The sequence below is a fragment of the Schistocerca piceifrons genome, chromosome 1 (assembly GCF_021461385.2).
Source record: "Schistocerca piceifrons isolate TAMUIC-IGC-003096 chromosome 1, iqSchPice1.1, whole genome shotgun sequence".
Classification (NCBI taxonomy): Eukaryota; Metazoa; Arthropoda; class Insecta; order Orthoptera; family Acrididae; genus Schistocerca; species Schistocerca piceifrons.
Window position 1 is genome coordinate 286967837 of NC_060138.1, and position 21539 is coordinate 286989375.

At 45.2% G+C, this 21539-nt stretch overlaps 1 protein-coding gene across 1 annotated transcript in view; it reads left to right on the forward strand.

Annotated features, from left to right (window-relative positions):
- Positions 1 to 1161: 1161 nt before the first annotated feature.
- Positions 1162 to 21539, forward strand: part of LOC124712760 (alpha-1D adrenergic receptor-like) — a 72558-nt gene continuing 52180 nt past the window's right edge. The window contains exon 1 of the mRNA XM_047242900.1: positions 1162 to 1444. Within this exon, the coding sequence (XP_047098856.1) occupies positions 1162 to 1444 (283 nt within the window). The remainder of the gene's footprint in view (positions 1445 to 21539) is intronic.

Here is a 21539-nt window from a genome sequence, read left to right on the forward strand (position 1 = left end):
CCGCCATAAACTGCAGCTACAAACGGTCGCTCACTTACTAGCCTGACCCGGCGAGATAGCGGGTCAGGCTAGTAAGTTGGGGTTGGATTGTTTCGGGGAAGAGACCAAACAGCGAGGTCATCGGTCTCATCGGATTAGGGATGGACGGGGGAAGAAGTCGGCCGTGCCCTTTCAAAGGAACCATCCCGGCATTTGCATGGAGAGATTTAAGGCTAGTAAGTTAGCGTCCGTTTGTAGCTGCAGTTTATGGCGGGACATGGCCCATCGAACATAGGCCGGTATGAGGTGGAGCGTACACCATTAAGGTAAGTAGTGGTTTTGACTTTGTACATATGTACTGTTTGTGTTTTCCTTTCCTTTTTCGTTTATAAATGTATAGCTGTGGTGTTCTTTTAATCATTGACAAAAGTCTTCTTAGGCACTTGTGGGTTTTATTGTTGTTCTGAAGAAGGTGTAGGTATCTACGCCGAAACCAAGGTTAACACTTAACACTAGGTGCTTTTTTCGCAATGGAGGCGGGTTTTTAGTTTTATAATATAATCTACCTTGCTTGTGTCCGCCCCCGGTAGCTGAATGGTCAGCGCGACCGAATGTATGCCGGCACAGTAGCTCAGCGTGTTCGGTCAGAGAGCCGGTTGGCCTCTGTAATAAAAAACTGAGTGGAAGGATCAACCACCGAACTTGAACAGGATGTCTTGCGACGTCAGCAACGACCAAACACAACGATCAATAACGAACGAAATGGAAAAAAAAGGTCAATCCTAAGGTCCCGCGTTCGATTCCCGGCTGGGTTGGAGATTTTCTCCGCTCAGGGACTGGGTGCTGGGTTGTCCTAATCATCATCATTTCATCTCCATAGACGCGCTGATCGTCGAAGTGGCGTCAAATCGAAAGACTTGCACCCAGCGAACGGTCTACCCGACAGGAGGCCCTAGTCACACAACATTTTTTACCTCGCTTGTGATCAAAACAGGGGCCAGCAACACTGTTATTAGTAGATATCTGCTGCGGTGACCACTTCAACCATCACCTGCCGACTAAGATGGCGTAGTAAAACGCTGAAACTGGTTACCAAATGAAATGTTGAAAATTGACGGCTGAAAAGGTTTTAATTTGACATCCTCTATCGAACAGCTGAGTCCCGCAATCACCACTAAAGAGATGGACATGGAGAGAGTATCAGAGTCATTCCCTATCTCCTTAAAGGTAACAGTAGTGTGGGTAGTTGGCGCCTTGTATGGGGTGCAGAGCAGTGCCTCGTCTACCGTCGATGACTCCGTGTTGCAGGAGGGCGGCGAGTCGTGGCAGGAGGCTGGTCGCCGCCTCACGCTGTACGGACGCGCCGCCAAGTTCCGGCGACAGAAGAAGGCCGCCAAGACGCTCGGCATCGTCGTGGGCGGCTTCCTGCTCTGCTGGTTCCCCTTCTTCCTCATCCTGCCCATCGGTGAGTATCTAGCGCTCGAGTACCTGACACGCACGCCGGCCGAAGTGGCCGAGCGGTTCTAGGCGCTACAGTCTGGAGCTGCGCGACCGCTACGATCGCAGGTTCGAATCCTGCCTCGGGCATGGATGTGTGTGATGTCCTTAGGGTAGGTTTAAGTAGTTCCAAGTTCTGGGGGACTGATGACCACAGCAGTTAAGTCCCATAGTGTTCAGAGCCATTTGAACCGGACACGTATCATTTCGCCAGGTGCTGTAAAATCGTGTCACGATACACTGATGGAAATGGAATGTGTTACACCATCAATCTCCAGTCTTCAACACATAACGGGCGTTAAATGATTAAGGGGAGACGTTCATCGAACTGACCGAAAATGTCAACTTTCTGTTTATTCTATTTATTTATTTTAGTAGTACACATGGACAACAAGTTTTCATTGTCAACGATGAAATCACATCCGAAGAGTCCGAAAGAATGTTTGACGCGACCTTCTCTACACGTCCAATTTTCGAAGCAACACTTCAAACGGTTCAAATGGCTCTGAGCACTATGAGACTTAACATCTGAGGTCATCAGTCCCCTAGAACTTAGAACTACATAAACCTAACTAACCTAAGGACGTCACACACATCCATGCCCTAGGCAGGATTCGAACCTGCGACCGTAGCGTTCACGCGGTTGCAGACTGAAGCGCCTAGAACCACTCGGCCACACCGGCTGGCAAGCAACACTTCAATAATATCGCGGTGAACAACAATTCCCTGACTAACTTTGAAGAAATAAATCTCGAAGGCCGCAGCATATTCTCTTTGGTTGTAAGATCATCTCTGACTCTGTTCTGTTTTTAGAAACAGTAACAAACGAAGTGCTTTGTTTATGCCCTGAAACCAAATTCTCGTTTCCATCTGCTACAGTTAGCAGAGTTGCAACTTATGATGCAGCTCTTGTGTTTAATGATAGGGACGTAGGGAGGATGAAGGTATTGTAGAGAATGGGCTTTAACGTTGGAAAATTCACTCAAGACATCTTGAGAAAAATACATTTACAGCACCACTCTCCAAATGAGAAATCGGTTGAAGAGGTGGTTATGGAAAGAAGGCAGGAAACAAGAAACCAGAAGAGAAGCCCTGAAAGGAAGCAGAATACTGGGGCCTTCGAAAGAGGTGACATGGGAAAATAGTTAGGTTGCATTTCCTGACAATTATTATTCTTCAAAATTTATGTACCTTTCTACATCTACATCTGCATGGATACTCTGCAAATCACATTTAAATGCCTGGCAGAGGATTCATCGAACCTACTTCACAATTCTCTTTTATTCCAATCTCGTATAGCACGCCGAAAGAATGAACACCTATATCTTTCCGTACGAGCTCTGATTTCCCTAATTTTATCATGGTGACTGCTCCTCCCTATGTAGGTCGGTGACAACAAAATATTTTCGCATTCGGAGGAGAAAGTTGGTGATTGGAATTTCGTGACAAGATTCCGTTGCAACGAAAAACGCCTTTCTTTTAATGATGTCCACCCCAAATCCTGTATCATTTTTGTGACACTCTCTCCTATATCTCGCGATAATACAAAACGTGCTGCCTTTCTTTGAACTTTTTCGATGTACTCCGTCAGTCCTATCTGGTAAGGATCCCACACCGCTCAGCAGTATTCTAAAAGAGGACGGACAAGCCTAGTGTAGGCTGTCGCCTTAGTAGGTCTGTTACATTTTCTAAGTGTCCTGCCAATAAAACACAGTCTTAGGTACCCTTCACCACAACATTTTTTCTATGTGTTTCTTCCAATTTAAGTTGTTCGTAATTGTAATTCTTAGGTATTTAGTTGAATTTACGGTCTTTAGATTTGACTGATTTATCGTGTAACCAAAGATTAACGAGTTCCTTTTAGCACCCATGTGGATGACGTCACACTTTTCGTTATTTAGGGTCAACTTCCAATTTTCACACCATTCAGATATCTTTTCTAACTCGTTCTGCAATTTGTTTTCATCTTCTGATGACTTTATAGTCGATAAACTACAGCGTCATCTGCATACAACCTAATCGTTTATGTAGATAAGGAACAACAAAGGGCCTATAACACTACCTTGTGGAACGCCAAAAATCACTTCTGTTTTACTCGATGACTTTCCGTCAATTACTACGAAATGTGACCTCTCTGACAGGAAATCACAAATCCAGTCACATAACTGAGACGATATTCCATAAGCAAGCAATTTCACTACGATCCGCTTGTGTGGTACAGTGTCAATAGCCTTCCGGGAATCCAGAAATACGGAATTGATCTGAAATCCCTTGTCAATAGCACTCAACACTTCATGTGAATAAAGAGCTAGTTGTGTTTCACAGGAACTATGTTTTCTAAAACCATGTTGACTGTATCTCAATATATCGTTTTCTTCGAGGTAATTCATAATGTTCGAACACAATATAGTTCCAAAATCCTGCTGCATATCGACGTTAACGATATGGGCCTGTAATTTACTGGATTAATCCTAGTACCTTTCTTGAATATTGATGTGACCTGAGAAACTTTCCAGTCTTTGAATACGGATCTTTCGTCGAGCGAGTGGTTGTATATGATTGCTAAGTATGGAGGTAATGCATCAGCATACTCCGAAAGGAACCTGACTGGTACAGAGTCTGGACCAGAAGACTTGCTTTTGTTAAGTGATTTAAGTTGCTTCACTACTCCGAGGATATTTACTTCTACGTTACTCATGTTGGCAGCTGTTCTCGATTCGAATTCTGCAATATTTACTTCGTCTTCTTTTGTGAAGGCATTTTGGAAGGCTGTGTTCAGTAACATTGCTTTGGCAGCACTGTCTTCGATAGTATCTCCATTGCTATCGCGCAGAGAAGGCATTGATTGTTTTTTGCCGCTAACATACTTCACATACGACCAGAATCTGTTTCGATTTTCTGCCAGGTTTCGAGACAAAGTTTCGTTGTGGAAACTGTAATAAGCATATTGCATTGAAGTCCTTACTAAATTTCGAGCTTCTGTAAAAGGTCGCCAATCTTGGGAATTTTGCGTCTGTTTAAATTTGGCATGTTTGTTTCGTTGTTTCTGCAGCAGTGTTCTAACCCGTTTTGTGTACCAAGGAGGATCAGCTCCGTCGTTTGTTAATTTATTCGGTACAAATCTCTCAATTGCTGCCGATACTATTTCTTTGAATTTAAGCCACATCTGGTCTACATTTAGATTATTAGATTATTAATTTGGAATGAGTGGAGATTGTCTCTCGGGAAGTTTTTATGGATACCGCTTAACTCTGGCTATAGACCATGCAAGTCCCATATTGCTCAGAGCCATTTGAACCATTTTTTTTTTTAATGAGAGATCCTTACGCCGGAAGTCTTTGGTCGCCATTGCTGATGATTTATATTCAAAATTTCAGTGTTGGCGGATATCGAACCTGGAACTCAGAACATGTTGATTGCTAGTCAGTTACGTTTCCTTTCCCCTGAACTTGTGGGACTGCATGCTTGAGACGTATATTGGAAGGATCATCAGGGGTCAGGCAAATTCTGCTGAAGAAAACCTAACATCACTGATCTAGGTTCTGTTTCAAGTGCTCAACTGCCCCTCTTGTTGGCGCATAACGCTGCTGTGACATTTGTGGTGAGGTTGCTAGGGTATAGATCAAATTTATTACATGAAGGCAGTTGCGTACTGCACAGTTGTCTCCACAAATACAGCTCACAGTTCTTTTGTAATCTTGTAGGGCTACGTGCAAGCCATAATATATTGGTAGCGGTCATCAGTTGACTGTGTTGAACTAGGGAGAACACTACAAGGCGCGTCTTTGTGTCTCTCGACAGCAGTTGAACGGTGCGAAAATTTGGCGGGAAGCTTCCCGAGCTGGCGACCCTGAATTGCTGCAGACTGGGCACAGTCTAAGCTTAAAATATGTTGTCAGACCAAATACTGCGCAAAAGCCACATTACCCGGTTCAAGAGCAGAGACAAAACACGCTCTACTGGAATCCACAGGGAAAGCAGGTTTAGTTTTTCCTCCATTTAAAAGAAGAGAGTAGTAGCGATTTCCTATATTCGTAACATGTTGGAAAACTACACAAGTCATGGATGTGGGACGAAACATTATTTCTTCAATTTATAGTTTTATTCATACGTCACTATTTCCATTATAATGAGGAATGACATATTCAGCACCTGCTTTTACTGGTGTGTTAATTTGAAGCTCTTGGTGTCTGTAGCGGTTGTGTGAAAGGTACGTAATGTACTTGTTCCATTCCCTATGAGGTGGTTGCGGTTAGCATTGTTTTCGTTTGCTGGAATATTTGTGCGAGTGTTTTAGTGCCTTAATAATTTCTTGCTATTATACGGCAAGGGAAAGGGATACGCGAAACTTAATGACCGTGCGGGTACGGTGAGAAATGTGTGTCTATGACTGCCTTCTTTTATTTGTGTGTGTGTGTGTGTGTGTGTGTATGTGTGTGTGGGCGGGCGTGTAGCTTGACCGTGAGAGAGGGAGAGAGAGAGGGAGAGATAGAGAGAGGGAGAGAGAGAGGGAGAGAGAGAGGGAGAGATAGAGAGAGAGAGAAATTGCGTGTGTTCGGGCACAAAAGGGCAGTAACTTCCTCTCTGCCTCGCAACATTCCTGTGACTTTTTCCAGTCTTGGCCCTGCACCCACAGTGCTTTGCGCCTTCCTAGCTGGCAGCGCGTAGGCCTACTGCTGAGGAAACATCCTTCACTCTTGTCATCCTCTGTTGCATGTTGTTGGTTGTTTGGTTGATGTGGGGGGAGAGGCCAAACAGCGAGGTCATCAATCCCATTGGATTAGGGAAGGTTGGGGAAGGAAGTCGGCCGTGCCCTTAGAAAGGAACCGCCCCGGAATTTGCCTCAAGCGATGTAGGGAAATCACGGAAAACCTAAATCAGGATGGCCGGACGCGGGTTTGAACCATCGGCCTCCCGAATTCGAGTCCAGTGTGCTAACCACTACACCACCTCGCTCGGCCAACCACATAAGAGCGAACAAGAGGTTTTGCCCGTCACAAAGTTCTGTATATGATGTGATTTAGTGTAACTAGCTTCTGTTTATGGGGACGATGCTAAGTGGATCGTGTATTGTGTCTATGGATTCTGGTTTTCTGTTTGTTGAAAGAATGACATTTTCCTTTATTTTTATTATGTTAAGAAAATTTATTTGGTCTTCTTTGACACTTGGAAAAGAAATAGAATACCAAATAAATTTCTTTGAGATAACGTAAGAAACATTTATAATCGTTGATTATGTTTGTTAAGAATGCACCGCCATAGTTTGAAAGTTATGCTAATAGAAGCTTAAATTAACTGTAATCTACATCTTCATTTCGATGTTCGTTAACACAGCTATTTGATTGTTTTGCACAGTCGTTGAAAGTATCCAAGCTTAATTCTCATTTACCTAAAATAAGTAAGACTTTACACTCCCACTTAGGCAAGGATAGCATGCAACATTCAGCCGTTCCACGTAAATTATGCTCTTGAACAGATATTCTACCATTCAGGGTGGGGTTATTGCAGCGACCACTGCGTAGATACCACAAAAAGGCCTAGCAGAGAAATGTTGGGAGGAGAGAAGGAAGTTAGAATAAATGGATTAACGTCAGATTGTAGGGAGCCGTTCACCGCTTCTGGGAATGAAACCTGAAACAGGTAACGACGTCTAATACTAGCGTTTCTCGACAGACTATTCTTTTTTTTTCAAATATTAAGTCTCCCACCGAGGAACAGAGACAATTCTTCTCTTGAACTACCTTTAAAATTTGTTATCAATCGTTTCAGGAAGTTTGGGTTGGGTTTGGGTTGTTTGGGGAAGACCAGACAGCGAGGTCATCGGTCTCGTCAGATTAGGGAAGGACGGGGAAGGAAGTCGGCCGTGCCCTTTCAAAGGAACCATCCCGGCATGTGCCTGGAGCGATTTAGGGAAATCACGGAAAACCTAAATCAGGATGGCCGGACGCGGGATTGAACCGTCGTCCTCCCGAATGCGAGTCCAGTGTGCTAGCCACTGCGCCACCTCACTCGGTGGGAAGTACTGAAGTGCGTTTTCTTTACGTAAAGCATCTTCACAAGGTACATTTTTCCGTTATGTGGAAAAAAGAAACCTAAGCAAGGTAGATATTAACTAAAAGATTGTTAATAAATTATGAAAGCAAATAAGATAGTGACACGTATAATGTAATTATTCTATGTCCTGGGAAACGGATGGGATCGACAAACTAGATAAAAAAAAAGAAATTACACGTAATAGATACAAAAAAAATAACAGGTGAAAGAAAAACTGAAGAGTTGATCAATCCTCACATCTCAAGCCTCTGTTGGAGGGTGCAGCTCCCATTGTCCGCAGGTTACACGCTAAGCAGTTGAAAGATCGTCAAGAAAAATCTTCCGTAGACCACCAACATCTCGAAAGTTTTCCTACGGATTAGGGTGCGTTCAGGGCTGTACATCTCTAAAATATAGCAAAATAGTCTGTTGGCCGTATGCGAGAACTTTCGCTCGTGTTTTCTATAGATAATGTCTCATTCCCCGGTGTAGCAGATAATTAGGGGATCTTGGATCGCTACAATGAAAAGTGAATTGGTTCGGCAGTGCGTCATAAATAAAAAAAAATTAAGTGCCTTTATTTAAGCAAAAAGGTACAGTTACATTTTGATATGGATACTATCAAACTTCGTGCTGTAGCTCTTGTCCTACACAAAATTGTTATATACAATTGTCAGTACGGAATCGCGTGTTTAATTGGTAGATTCAGCTGTCACCTCAGATGTTCGTAAGCAACATCGCGCTGAACACTTACTTTTACATATTACCGGTTACTTCGTTAAACATTCATGTGGTGACGTAGCTGCTCTAAATGTTTCTTCGTTTTACTCTCAATCCACATTCTACACACATTAGACTGGTCATTCCATTCAACAGATCCTATAATTCTTCTTCACTTTCACTGAGGGTAGCAATGTCATCAGCGAATATTATCACTGATATCCTTTCACGTCTGCAGCTCGTGGTCTAGTGGCTAGCGTTGCTGCATCTGGATCACGGGGTCCCGGGTTCGATTCCTAGTCGGGTTGGGGATTTTCTCCGGCCGGGGACTGGGTGTTTGCGTTGTTTTCATCATCATCGTGAGTGCGGCTCCCGCAGCCGAGCGTAGCAGACGTGCTCTCCACCGTCAGCGCGGGCCCGCTCGCCTTGTTTACTTTCTTCGGCCGACACTAATGCAACGCCGTAGCGCTACAAGACCATGGCAAACCAATGCAGAAGATGAACCTTAAAATTCTCATTTCGGAACGACTTTACCCGACCAAAGGCGCTCGAAGTCGAACGCTTTTTAAAAGAGGAAGACAAGATCCCGGCTGCCGACATTGTCGGCAGTCAATTTTCGATCGTCAGTAGCACGGTCTATGTAAAATTCATAAACGAAGCTACATGCGACAAGGTGCTTCGTGAGACGAAACAAGAATTCCGCTTCTGCCACGCAGACGGAAATGTTGGCAACGTCGAGGTCGGCCATGCCGCAATGGGACTGCGGACTATACGCATATTCGAACTTCCATTTGAACCCGCTGCAGCAGACGTTGTGGCGGCGCTCCTCCCCTACGGCACGGTACACGAACGCGTGGCTGAAAAATGGACCCAATTTTAGACGTATCCAGTGCTCAATGGAGTTCGCCAAGTGCCCATTGACCTCCAAGGACACGTGCCATCCTATCTACAGATATGAGGGTGCCGGGCCATAGTTATGACGGCCAGCCGAAGACGCGTTCCGGATGCGGAAAGGAAGGTCACCTTCGTTCCGAATGTCTCCAGCGTCGGATCACACAATTCCCACCGACGGACGTTGCACCACCAGTGACGAAGACTATTCTCCCCGTGACTTACGCGACGGCGCTCACGACGTTCTCAACAGACACAGTCGACCGATTTAGCGGTACAGAACCTTAACGGGCAGAAACCTGGATGATCCACCGGCCTGGCCAGTAGTGGAAAATAGTACTTCGACTCTGGAGCTACCGAACACGACAGACATTGACGACAGCAAGATGGCAGCCGGCCTAAGTGGCCGTGAGATTCTAGGCGCTGCAATCTGGAACCGCGAGACCGCTACGGTCGCAGGTTCAAATCCTGCCTCGGGCATGGATGTGTGTGATGTCCTTAGGTTAGTTAGGTTTAACTAGTTGTAAGTTCTAGGGGACTAATGACCTCAGAAGTTGAGTCCCATAGTGCTCAGAGCCATTTGAACAATTTTTTTTAAAAAAAGAGGGAAAAAAAGCAAGATGGCAGTTGATTCCCTTATTGTACCGACCGAAGCATTTGTCCCGGCGGGACGTGAGTCATTGCCGTCTCCTGACAATGAAGGCCACGTACGGAAACAGCGATCACCGATACGCCGAAAGGAAAGCGCCTTCGTCGGACCGTGACGGAACACGGCAGTTCACATTCGGCCGGGGAAGAACAACTGACCTCTCAAGAAGCCAACCGCGAGGCTGAGGCCGTTTCCACTGACTCCAACTTTGCAGAACAGACAGAGAAACATGCAGCGTTCGAATATCAGCCCATTGACATAAATAATGAGCAGCGGGAAGGTACCAGTGCAGGGAGCGAAGTCGCCCGGTCCCTTACTATCAAACATTCCGATACTATGGAAAATGAACAGACATCCGCGCCCGCTTCGTGGGCCGAGGACGTCGAGACACAAGATCCCGATCCGCGGCTAGCTGAGGCGCCGCCGGATCGTGCAGCATAAGCAGCACAAGGAGGACCGCGTTCGGCGGGGGTGGCATCACTTCCGATGTTCGCTTCTTTCTTTCGACATGGATCACCTCGCCCAGCCAACGCGTTGCCAGACTTACTGATTGGCGACAATGAATTTCAACATGATAAATTCTCCTGTCAAGATCCAACTTTTCAAAGAAACAATACGAGCCATGGGAGTTGTTTTTACTTTCCTGCAAGAAGTGAAAACGACAGCACTCCCGAACTTTTATGGTTACGCCACATATGTGACGCCCGGTGGCCCTACAGACACCGGAGTGGCAATATTAGTGCGTGATGGTATTGAAGTTACTGACGTCATGTATCTACCCTCTGCGCGAGGAATAGCACTTACGGCGCTCAACACCCGATTCATTAATGTTTACGCGCCGTCGGGTACCAACAGACGTCACGACTGCGCCAGATTCTACTCCACGGATGTCGCCCCCCTTTTCCTTGGACTGTACGACAACAGCGTCTTCGCCGGCGATTTTAATTGCGTACTTCACCCCAAGGACCAAATCCCACACTACATGCGCTGTCCGGAACTGGGTGCGATGATCCAAGAACTTCACTTGTGCGACACGTGGGAAGGGAAAAGTCCACGGTAATCGCTCTGGCCACACTCATCTTACCAGTCATTCGGCCAGCCAATTTGATCGCATATATGTGTCACAAGACCTCACACAAGGAGTGGTGACCGCCGAACAATGGCCTCAGGCCTGTTCCGATCATAGTGTCTATATCTACACTAAACATCTACGCCCCCAGCAAGTCTGGCGCAGCAATGGGATTTTGGAAGCTTAACATAACTCACCTCGAGGACCTGGATTGCCGTCGGCAAGCTGAAGCAACGTGGACTGACAGTGAACGCCGCCACCCACGATACACCTCGACCCTGGAGTGGTGGCTCCTCTGTGCCAAACCAGCAATCCGCAGGACACTTATGCAGTGTGGCAAGGACGTGACTGCATGGCATCGACAGACCCTCGACTTTTACTACGCGGTACTCAGGGATCTCGACGCCTTACCCCATTCCCCGGAGAGACAACATGACCAAAGAAGAATCATGACTCAAGTACTATCATTGACGAAGCGCCGACTAGAAGGTGCCGTAGTCCGCTCACGACGGCACGACCGAAGGGCTGCAGAGGAACCCATTATGCACCACGTTGTGGCGGATAAGCGCCGACATCGCCAACACTTAATCACGCAACTCAAGACACAAGACGGTCGCTTCTGTACGACCCAAGCAACCATAATAAAGGCGGTGGAGGATCATTTTCGTCATCTTTACCAGGAAAGAACAGTAGATGGCGAGGCCACTACTGAAGTGTTACAGCAGGTAACACGTACTATCGACGAGGCTACTGTGAATGCAACAACAGAGGAAGTCTCACTCGAAGAAGTCGAAGATGCTGTGGACAAAGGTGCGGCCAATAAGTCTACTGGGCCTGATGGATTGCCCACCGAATTCTAAAGGACATTCCGTGACATCGTGATGCCTCACTGGGTTATAATGTTCCGCGAGCTTATGTCTCCGGACTGCGTTGTGCCGCCAGCGTTTGTAGAAGGACTTCTCATACCGGTACACAAGCCAGGTGGAGGGCGATCAATTAACGACTATCGGCCGCTTACAATGCGGAACGCCGATTACAAGATTTTCGCCACGCTTATGGCGGGCCGCGTTAAGACGACTTTCCCGATGATTCTCACCCCAGAACAGACGTCGGAGGGGGAGAAGCCAACATACACGTGGCCACCGGTGACTGCGGGGCCGTCTGAGAGCGGCGATCGTCTCCATCTACTGTATTTCAACTGCGCCTTTGATAGAATGCACCATAACATCCTCCTACGAGTGATGGACCGTATGGGAGTCCCCCCGGGCCTCATTGATACCCTCTGGCGTCTTTGGACCGCAGCCAACTCTCACTTCCAGGTCAATGGAAGGACGGTAGGACCAGTACCCATTAAGAAGTCTCTACAACAGGGTTGTCCCCTTTCTACCTACCTTCATGCAATCGCACTCGAGCCACTCCTAGGGGGCCTTAACCACCGCCTATCTGGCATCACGCTGCGGGATGTCACCTTTCGCTATAGGGCATACGCTGACGACCTGCTACTGCTGGTTCGTTCCAATTACAAAGTCCAAAGCGCACTAACCTGGATCGAGCGATACGGACAGGCTGCAGGCAGACTTCTGAACATCAAGTCGGCGGCGGCGTTGGATATTGGGCGTGGTCTCGGACCGGAAGCTCTCGCTCCCCTCCCACCAGATTCTGATCTGCGATATTTGGAAATCAGGTTCACGAAGGATGTACGTAAAACAGCTGCAGCAAACTACCGACGGTTACTACAGATCATAGGCGCAACGCGTTGAATATTTGAACATCTACGTGGCATCAAAACTCAACCCCCTACTTATATCTCCCGAGGAGATCACGAATGTAAAATTAGAGAGATTAGAGCGCGCACGGAGGTTTTCAGACAGTCGTTCTTCCCGCGAACCATACGCGACTGGAACAGGAAAGGAAGGTAATGACAGTGGCACGTAAAGTGCCCTCCGCCACACACCGTTGGGTGGCTTGCGGAGTATAAATGTAGATGTAGATGTAGATGTAGACGTGCTCCCATTACCGCTGCAGATTGGTCGCCGGCTTCAGGCGGCCTTCAGTTACTACGTTCCCGCAGGTCATATATTTAAAGTAAGACACGATACTCTTACCCTCCCAGTGCCCAAAGGGGGGCTGGGATTGGTCAACGTCAGGGCGAGAGCAACTGCCCTTTACATGAGCAACATGAGAAAATGTTGAAAAAGCCAACATACCTCTCTCACGCGTCGTTTACTACAGGTTCTGATGCCAGTCTCTAACGTCCCGCCGGTGTTGGTTGCGCACGTCGCACCACAGCTCTCCCATGTGTTGACCTTCATTCTTGATTACAGCTCCTCCCCGCCACACGTCCACCAAAGGCGAAAGATTTTTATACCAACCTTCTGCGGGCTGTTCCCCATAACGTGGTGGACAACAAATACCCTACGGTTCACTGGCCAAGAGTGTGGAAAACGATACACCACAGCTTTCTGTCATCCACGGTGCGTTCGAAGTTGTATCAGTTCGCCAGCAAAAAATATGCCACACAACAGCGACTTCACGCTATTGGACTGGCAGACTCACCTTATTGCCCAGATTGTCACTCTTCGATACCGATGAACATTGTTTTACATGCCAATCGTCGTCCGGAGTTTGGCGACTAACACAGAAGGTATTGGCTTGTTACCTCCGGTTCACGCCTGATATGATTAACCCTCACACCCTACTCTGTCCAGATGAATCTTACTTTCCCGCCGCATAATATCATGCGCTTACATGGTTCAAAGGAATTACAGTCGCCTATATCTTTAGCGACGGAGAGAAAGAGCAGCTTGATTACTGGTGGTTCCTCCAAAATGCTCACAATGCCCTCGAATGTACACAGAGATACCGTAAGTTCTTCGCAAATTGTTTACGCAGCGTTTTCGTTAACCCCCCACTCAGCTGGGAGTGCCAAGCTGCGGTTAATGTTCTGTGCCGCATCACACTAACGGCTGAACGTCCTGCCTTGTCAGCCATGAGAGAAGGAATAGACAGGCTACTGCAAGGATTGCACTTTTCCTGTTAGGCACTAGCAAAGCAGAATGCCTCCGTTGCAGCTACCCTTTAAAGGCGCTGTTGGAGATATCAGATAACGATGGCGAAGCACCAAGTGGAACCAGTTACATTTATTGAAGAACTTTTTAGCTGAAATTGCATCAGATATTTAGGTTTTTATTTTTTTGTTTACTTTTTGAATGACACCTTTGTTGTTGTAACACTGTTACTAGAATTCTCATTTGTACACGTTTCCTAAATGTAATCATGTAAAAAACAATAAATAAATACATACATAAATAGAAGAAAAATAAAAAATAAAAAAATGAGGGAATAGTTAGGGGCAACGCCACATCAGAAGCGTGTATTCGTCATCGCCATACTGGCGCATCACCCGGTCTGATGGTATGGGGTGTCATTGGTTACACGGCTTGGTCACCTCTTGTTCGCTTTGACGGCACTTTGAACAGTGGACGTTACAATGCAGATGTGTTACGACCCGTGGCTCTACCCTTCATTCGATCCCTGCGAAACCCTACATTTCAGCAGGATAATGCACGACCACATGTTGCAGGTCAGATCTCTCACCAATTGAAAACGTCTGGTCAATTTTGGCCGAGCAACTGGCTCGGCACAATACGCCAGTCACTACCCTCGATGAACTGTGATATCGTGTTGAAGCTGCATGGACAGCTGTACCTGTACACGCCATCCAAGCTGTGTCTGACTCAATGCCCAGGCGTATCAAGGCCCTTATTATTGCCAGAGGTGGTTGTTCTGGGTACTGATTCCTCAGGATCTATGCACCCAAATTGCGTGAAAATGTAATCACATGTCAGTTCTAGTATAATATATTTGTCCAACGAATACCCGTTTATCATCTGCATTTCTTCTTGGTGTAGCAATTTTAATGGCCAGTAGTGTAAATACTTCGCATCAACGGGGCCGGGACTGGACTCGTACTTCTTTTTACCATTAGTGATGTCGTAGACTACGTGCCTTTTCTGCAGGCGCCAAAAGCTCACATCACCCCCGTAGCTGACGGGATATCTTCGCGCCGTCTATGTCATGGGACCAGTAGAGATGGGAAGGGAAATATTCGATACCTCTCAGCAGTATCGATATCTGCACGCTTTCAACTTAACAGTACGTATGTACAGTGCCATAAACAAGGAATGAGTTTATATATCTATGTAATAGGTGACAGGTTACCTAGAAGAGAATTCCGTGATAGCCACTTCCGCTTTATCACGAATTTTGGAAAGCCGTCGGCCTCCCATTTCCTCTGGTTGTTTGAGAGAACTTTTCTGTGGCGACGTCCACGGTTCATAACTACTGCCTACGTGTGCGACGCTATCCAGCACACGAGGATGCGTTCGCAAGTCTAACTCGCTCAAAGCCGAGCCTGACGGAGGGCCGAGGAGGACTCGGCGCCTCTCCAACGCCGCGTTATCAATGGCGGCCCTTTGATGTTCTGCAGAGCACCGCCGCCTCTGTTTCAGAGTAATTACTGTGCTAGCGACGACAGCACGCGCCGCCTTTGTCGGACGTCAGATCGCTCTTCACTGGTAATGGATGCCGGTCAACAAGGCAACACGTGTGTCGATTTCCCACCTAACGTCGTTTTCTGTACGCCATCAAAAGAGTGATTAACTTTAGGGCGTCTAAGCTTGACACTGAAGCCCTTTAATCGGTCGAGTGGAGCTGAACGCAAAAGGTCTGTGTAAATACAGGAATCGTCTAAAACCACGATGTCATTGCTCCCTCGACTGGAAACTGGAATGGAGAGTGGAATTTGTAGCGCAAGTTGCAGTGTAGCGATGTCTGCACTTTCCCTCTACATTGCGGCCGCACTCAGTCGCTGTTAGGACGTAAGCTCTGGGTGAAGAGCTGCGCATTAGCCGACACCTGGTAGCAATGCTCCGATCGCCGGATACGCTATGGACAATACCTCGGTCGTGGCTATGACCTAGCGTGTAGTTATCCGAAGATTTTATTTTTGTCTTGAAATGACCGTGCTCGAACATTAGCTCCTGAAGTAGGCTTCATTATTTTTCTTTATCTGAACAACAGCGTAAGCGAACTGTTTTGCAGGTTCGTTGATGTCGTACGGAAAACAAATAATATTAATTTACCTGTAGAGTACCTGAAACCAGCGACTTTCCTTTATTCTGTGATAATTAGTCTTCACAATTTTTCAGGACTTTTTGTACGGTATTGGTGACAAGTTTTCCATTGAACAAAATTTAATATCATTTGTCATTATCAGTGTTGTCATGTTCAGTCTCAAGATTGGCTTAATATGGCTATCTACGCTACTGTGTTCTGTACAAGTCCTTTCACAATTACAGCAACCTACATCCATTATAATCTGCTTACTGCTCTGATACCTTGGTATCCCTCTACAGTATTTACCCCTAACACTTCTTTCCATTACCAAACCGTCGATTCAGTCATGCCTCAGGATGAGTCCTGTAAATAGGTCCCTTCTTTCACTCAAGTTGTGTAACAAATTTCTTTCTATGTTTACCTGATATGTTTATTCAGTGCAGGAGGCAATCTATAATTTTGTGTTGCAGTCTTCTTTTGAAAAAGAATTTATTTGCGAAGATCGCTATGTTAAAACATTTACTGGATTATTAGTTTCGAAAATATGTGTAGCCATCCGCAGATCTGTACAGAGAAAATATGCCGAGGTTACAGGCCTACATTCAAACAGTGAAAATGTCGTATGGCATACACAACAGTTCAGTGACAAAAATCACAAACCCATACAACCAGTCAATCGTAATTATATCATACAATGCTTACACCACTCTGTCACATGAGGACTATACAATATGCAGTAAAATAACAACTCTCACAAAATTCTGCTCATACGGATGGACACAGTCCAGAGTCAGCAAATAATAATGAATACCTCTAATAAACAAAAATTTTAAATAAAAGCAGACCATAAAATAGTCGAAGCATTACAATAACGTGCCAAGTGTTGTATCACAAAATAAGTACAACTCGTACGTGACTTGTCTGTTACTTGATGTAATTACCACTGCCCGGTTTTATGGACATGCAATTTTTATCATTGAGCTGTTATGTATGCAGGCCTGTAACCTCGGCAATTTCCCTTTTTTAAATCTGAGGATGGCAGTACACATTACCGACACTAGTAACCCGGTAACTATGTTAAAACAGTGATCTTAGGATACAAAAATTGGTTTTAAAAAGAAGATTGCAATACAGACTTCTGTTTTTCCCCAGTTTAGTACCTCCTCATTAGTTGCAGGATGTACCCATGCAATTTTCAACATTCATCTGTAACGGCACATTTCAGAAGCTTCTATTCTCTTCTTGTCTGAACGGTTTATCTCCCACGTCTCGATTCCGCTCACAGCTACGCTCTAGACGTCTTCAGAAAATACTTTCTCAGACATAAATTTATACTCGTTGTTAAAAAGTTTCTCTTTTTCAAAAACGATTTTCTTTCCATTGCCAGTTTTCATTTTATATCCTTCCTCTCTGCTTTGGCCATAGTTATTTTGCTGCCCAAATAGGAAAACCCATCGCCTACGTTTAGTGCCTCATTTCTTAGTCTAATTCTGTCAGCATCGCTTGCTTTAATTCGACTTCACTCCCTTACCCTCGCCTTACATTTGTTGATATTCATCTTATAAACTATTTTCAAAGTACTATTTTTTTCCGTCTATCTGCTCTTCCAAGCATGTTGCAGTCTGTAGCAGAGTTATAATGACATCAGAAAACCACGAAGTTTTGATTTCCTTTCCCCGAATCTTAATTCTCTTTCGTAATTTCTCCTTGGTTTGAGTTACTCCTTGCTGAGGATACAGATTGAATAACTACGGCGATAGGCTACAACCCTGTCTGAATCCCTTCTTAACTACTGCTTACCTTTCACGCCCTTCGCCTCATTACAGCAGTCTGGATACAGATTCTTCAATCTACCTTCTAAGATATGTCGTAGATTCAGTATGGGTTCGCGTATTCCCACATTTCCCCGGCACACGAAGGTATCTTTCCCGAGACTAGTTTTTACCAGTTTTCCCCCTCATATACAAGCAATTCGTGTCAGTATTTTGCAACCATGAAATATTAAACTGATGGATATTTACACCTATCATCACGTGCCTTGCTTGCAGCAGATTGTAGCAATTATTCTTCCCTAAGTCTGTGGGTATTTCAACTGTCTCATAGATCTTGCACAGCAGCTAGAATAGTTTTATCATGGCAGGCTCTTCGAAGGATGTCAATAATTCTAAGGGAATGTCGTCTTCGCCAAGAGCCTTGTTTCGACTTAGAATTCCAGATCTCTGTCAAACTCTTCTCGCAATATCATACCTCCTTGCTCATCTTCATCTCCTTATTCTTCCGTTTCTATAATACTGCTTTTATTCCCCGTGTATAGCTCTCCTTTCAATTGTCAGCTTTCCCTTCTTTGCTTAATACTGACTTGCCACCCTGATATTCATTCAGATGCTTCTCTCTTCTCCAATGGTTTCTCCAGTAGTCCTATACGAGGCATCTATATTTCCGATAGAGATGCAAGCTTCCAGAGCTTTATATTTCTTCTGTAGCCACACCTGTTTTCCTATTTTCACTTTCTGTAATTCTCATATTTTATGCATAGACGGCTCTGTTTGCTTGATATTTCTTTTTTTCATCAATTAAATATAATATTACCTGTCTTATCCAAGGATTTCCTCAGGTTTTTGTTTCTTTAATGCTCCTATAGGTTGCATTTATCTTTTCCCTACCCACGCATCCATGGATGCATGCACTGCATTTCTCGTCCAGTCATTTCTGTTTAGCCAGGGTGCATGTTCTATCAGTCTCGTTTTTAAAATATCTGTATTCTCTTTTGCCTGCTTTATTTTTCGCATTTTAATAGTTCCTTCTTTTATCAGTTAGATTTAACATCTCGTACGTTACCCATAAATTTCTATTGGATCTTGTCTTCTTACCTATTTGATACTGCGTTCACTATTTCAACTTATGTTCGTTACGCTTATGTCATTCAGTCGTTGTTTAATGCTCTTTAGAAACTCTCAACAACCTCTGGTTCTCTCAACTTACCCCGGTTGCCTCAGCATCAATTTAAATTTTCGGTGAATCAGTTAAAATCATCAAATACGTTGCAGAACCATTCACATGTACATACCTTCAATGCTAAATCGTTTTTTAGTTTCAAGTACACATAGATGTAAATTTCGCAAGTAACAAATCAGAGCGATTGCTCTTGATTGCGACTGGAAGCTAGTGAACATTTTTTCAATATGAAATACACTATATTATTCACGTAACTCGTTCAGTTATTTCTTCTCATTTCATTTGAAATTTAATTAATACAAGGAAATCAGAGATCTACAACAGTGCACCGTGGGACCTAGTTCCGATCGCCGTCTGTTACGCATGTGACACTGAGAGTCACCTTCATATACAGGGTGAATCACAACACCACCGACACCATTTCTGAAGTTGTTTGGGATATTTAGAGTTTTTTGGGATAAGGGACCATAGGTCCCCGATGGCTCGTTATAGAATAACAGAATTTTGTTTGTTTAAGTTCCACTGAAAATATCTGTATCGCACTGCAACAGTCGACCGGAAGCGCCGTGTATCTTTTCGGAAACACTTGTTACAACCAGTAATGCTCGATTCTCAAGCCTTTCTTTCCGACTGAATTAGTTATTCGTTAACGGTGGTACATAGCAGTACGGTAGATTTACTACAGGAGAGGTTTCCTAAATACACCTCGTTTACGGATTCACTGAAAGCATTGGAACAGCGCCCCTAAGACGTTATGTTGAGATGTTCTCCCATCGACACTAGTTTTGCTTAAAGACTGTCTATTGATGGTGGTAGTAGTATGTGGACATGAGTAAATGGACAGGTGTAAATTGCAATGACAGGTGTACATTCTGTGGATTGCTGCATTATTCTGTGTTTTGTGTTGTCTTATTACTTCATCGTTGTGAAGATATTTTGCCATAAACAAACGTAGTTGGGGTGACAAATTGATAAATCGTAACTACACCGTTACTCTGTAGCGACCCACCGACGACCATAGGTCTGTTATACCAAAACGCTCAGAAAATATCCATGAACAGCCTCCAAAATTATGTTAATGGAATTCTGGTCCACCCTCTATCTGGCTGCGACATCGAAATACTGTTATCGGAATGCTGGGTGGCTCGTGTGCTAGACTTGAAACAGAAATAAGAGACATTTATTAAGTATATGTTATATGTAATATCGTAACACACAAATAAAATACACTTTAAATCACTTTGATATGTGATACGTTACAGCTAAATGCCACCAGTGCCGCTGGGCGGCCACTCCTGACGGTTAAGATAAGAGTGTGAGACGGATTCTCCAGCACTGTGGCGAATACGAAGTCAAGAATGCTATCTGAACAGGAAAATTCTTTATTATTAGTTGCTTTCCACACAGCACTGCGATAATAGCGACCCAGAACCTGATTAGCAGGCAGTGAGCTACGTATACTGTGACGAGTGCTAGCGGCACCACAACAGCAGCTGGCATGATGCATGTCGGGTGTCAGCTCCACGACGCTGCAAGGCTTCACGAGTGGGCTTGTGTACCCCACACGTGGTCCGAAGTGGCTGTCAGGAACACGCAGGCACCCCAAGATAAGCCCAGACCGTTCGAAAAGTGCCTAGAGTGTCAGGCGATGCTGTTCACAGACGGCCTCGCCTCTCGAATCCAGTTCGAAGCCTAGAACCATCAAGGACGCCTCGTAGACAGCAGGTTCGCTTGAAACTTCCTGGCAGATGGAAACTGTTTGCCGGACCGAGTTCGAGTCTCGGTCCGGCACACAGTTTTAATCTGCCAGGAAGTTTCATATCAGCGCACACTCCGCTGCAGAATGAAAATTTCATTCAGCATGTTCGCGCCACTGACCTTTGAGGCTGTAGCAGCTTAGCCACACATTCGACAGACGACTGACACGAAGACTGTGCCGGTCGTATACTCGGCGCCTGAGGAATGCTGTGCCCGCTGTGCAGGCTCAGTTGTACTAGCTGAAGCCTGGAGTGTTATAACAGTCCCGTGTTGTACACTGATGAACCAAAACATTATGACCGCCTGCTTATTAGCTTGTTTGATGGTCTTTGGAACGAAATACTTCACTGATTGTCCATATCAGGGATCTGACTTTGTTGGTAGGTTTGTGGATGTATATGGCATTCGATGTCTACGCCTAAATACAAGGCCGCTGATATGCGTACGCGGTGAGGGCACGCGATAGCGACCATTTGGGTTCAATATGATTTAAATCAGGCCAGTTTGGTAGCTGAGACATCAATGTGAGCTCCCAAAACCACTGTACCACGGTTCCTGCTCTGACACACAAATAATTATACTGCTGGAAGATGACATCGCTGTCGGAGAAGGCATCAAGCACGAAGGAATTCAGATGGTCATCAGTCTACTGACTGGTTTGATGTGGTCCGCCACGAATTCCTTTCCTGTGCTAACCTCTTCATCTCAGAGTAGCACTTGCAACGTACGTCCTCAATTATTTGCTTGACGTATTCCAATCTCTCTCTTTCTCTACAGTTTTTGCCCTCTACAGCTCCCTCTAGTACCATGGAAGTCATTCCCTCATGTCTTAGCAGGTCCTATCATCCTGTCCCTTCTCCTTATCAGTGT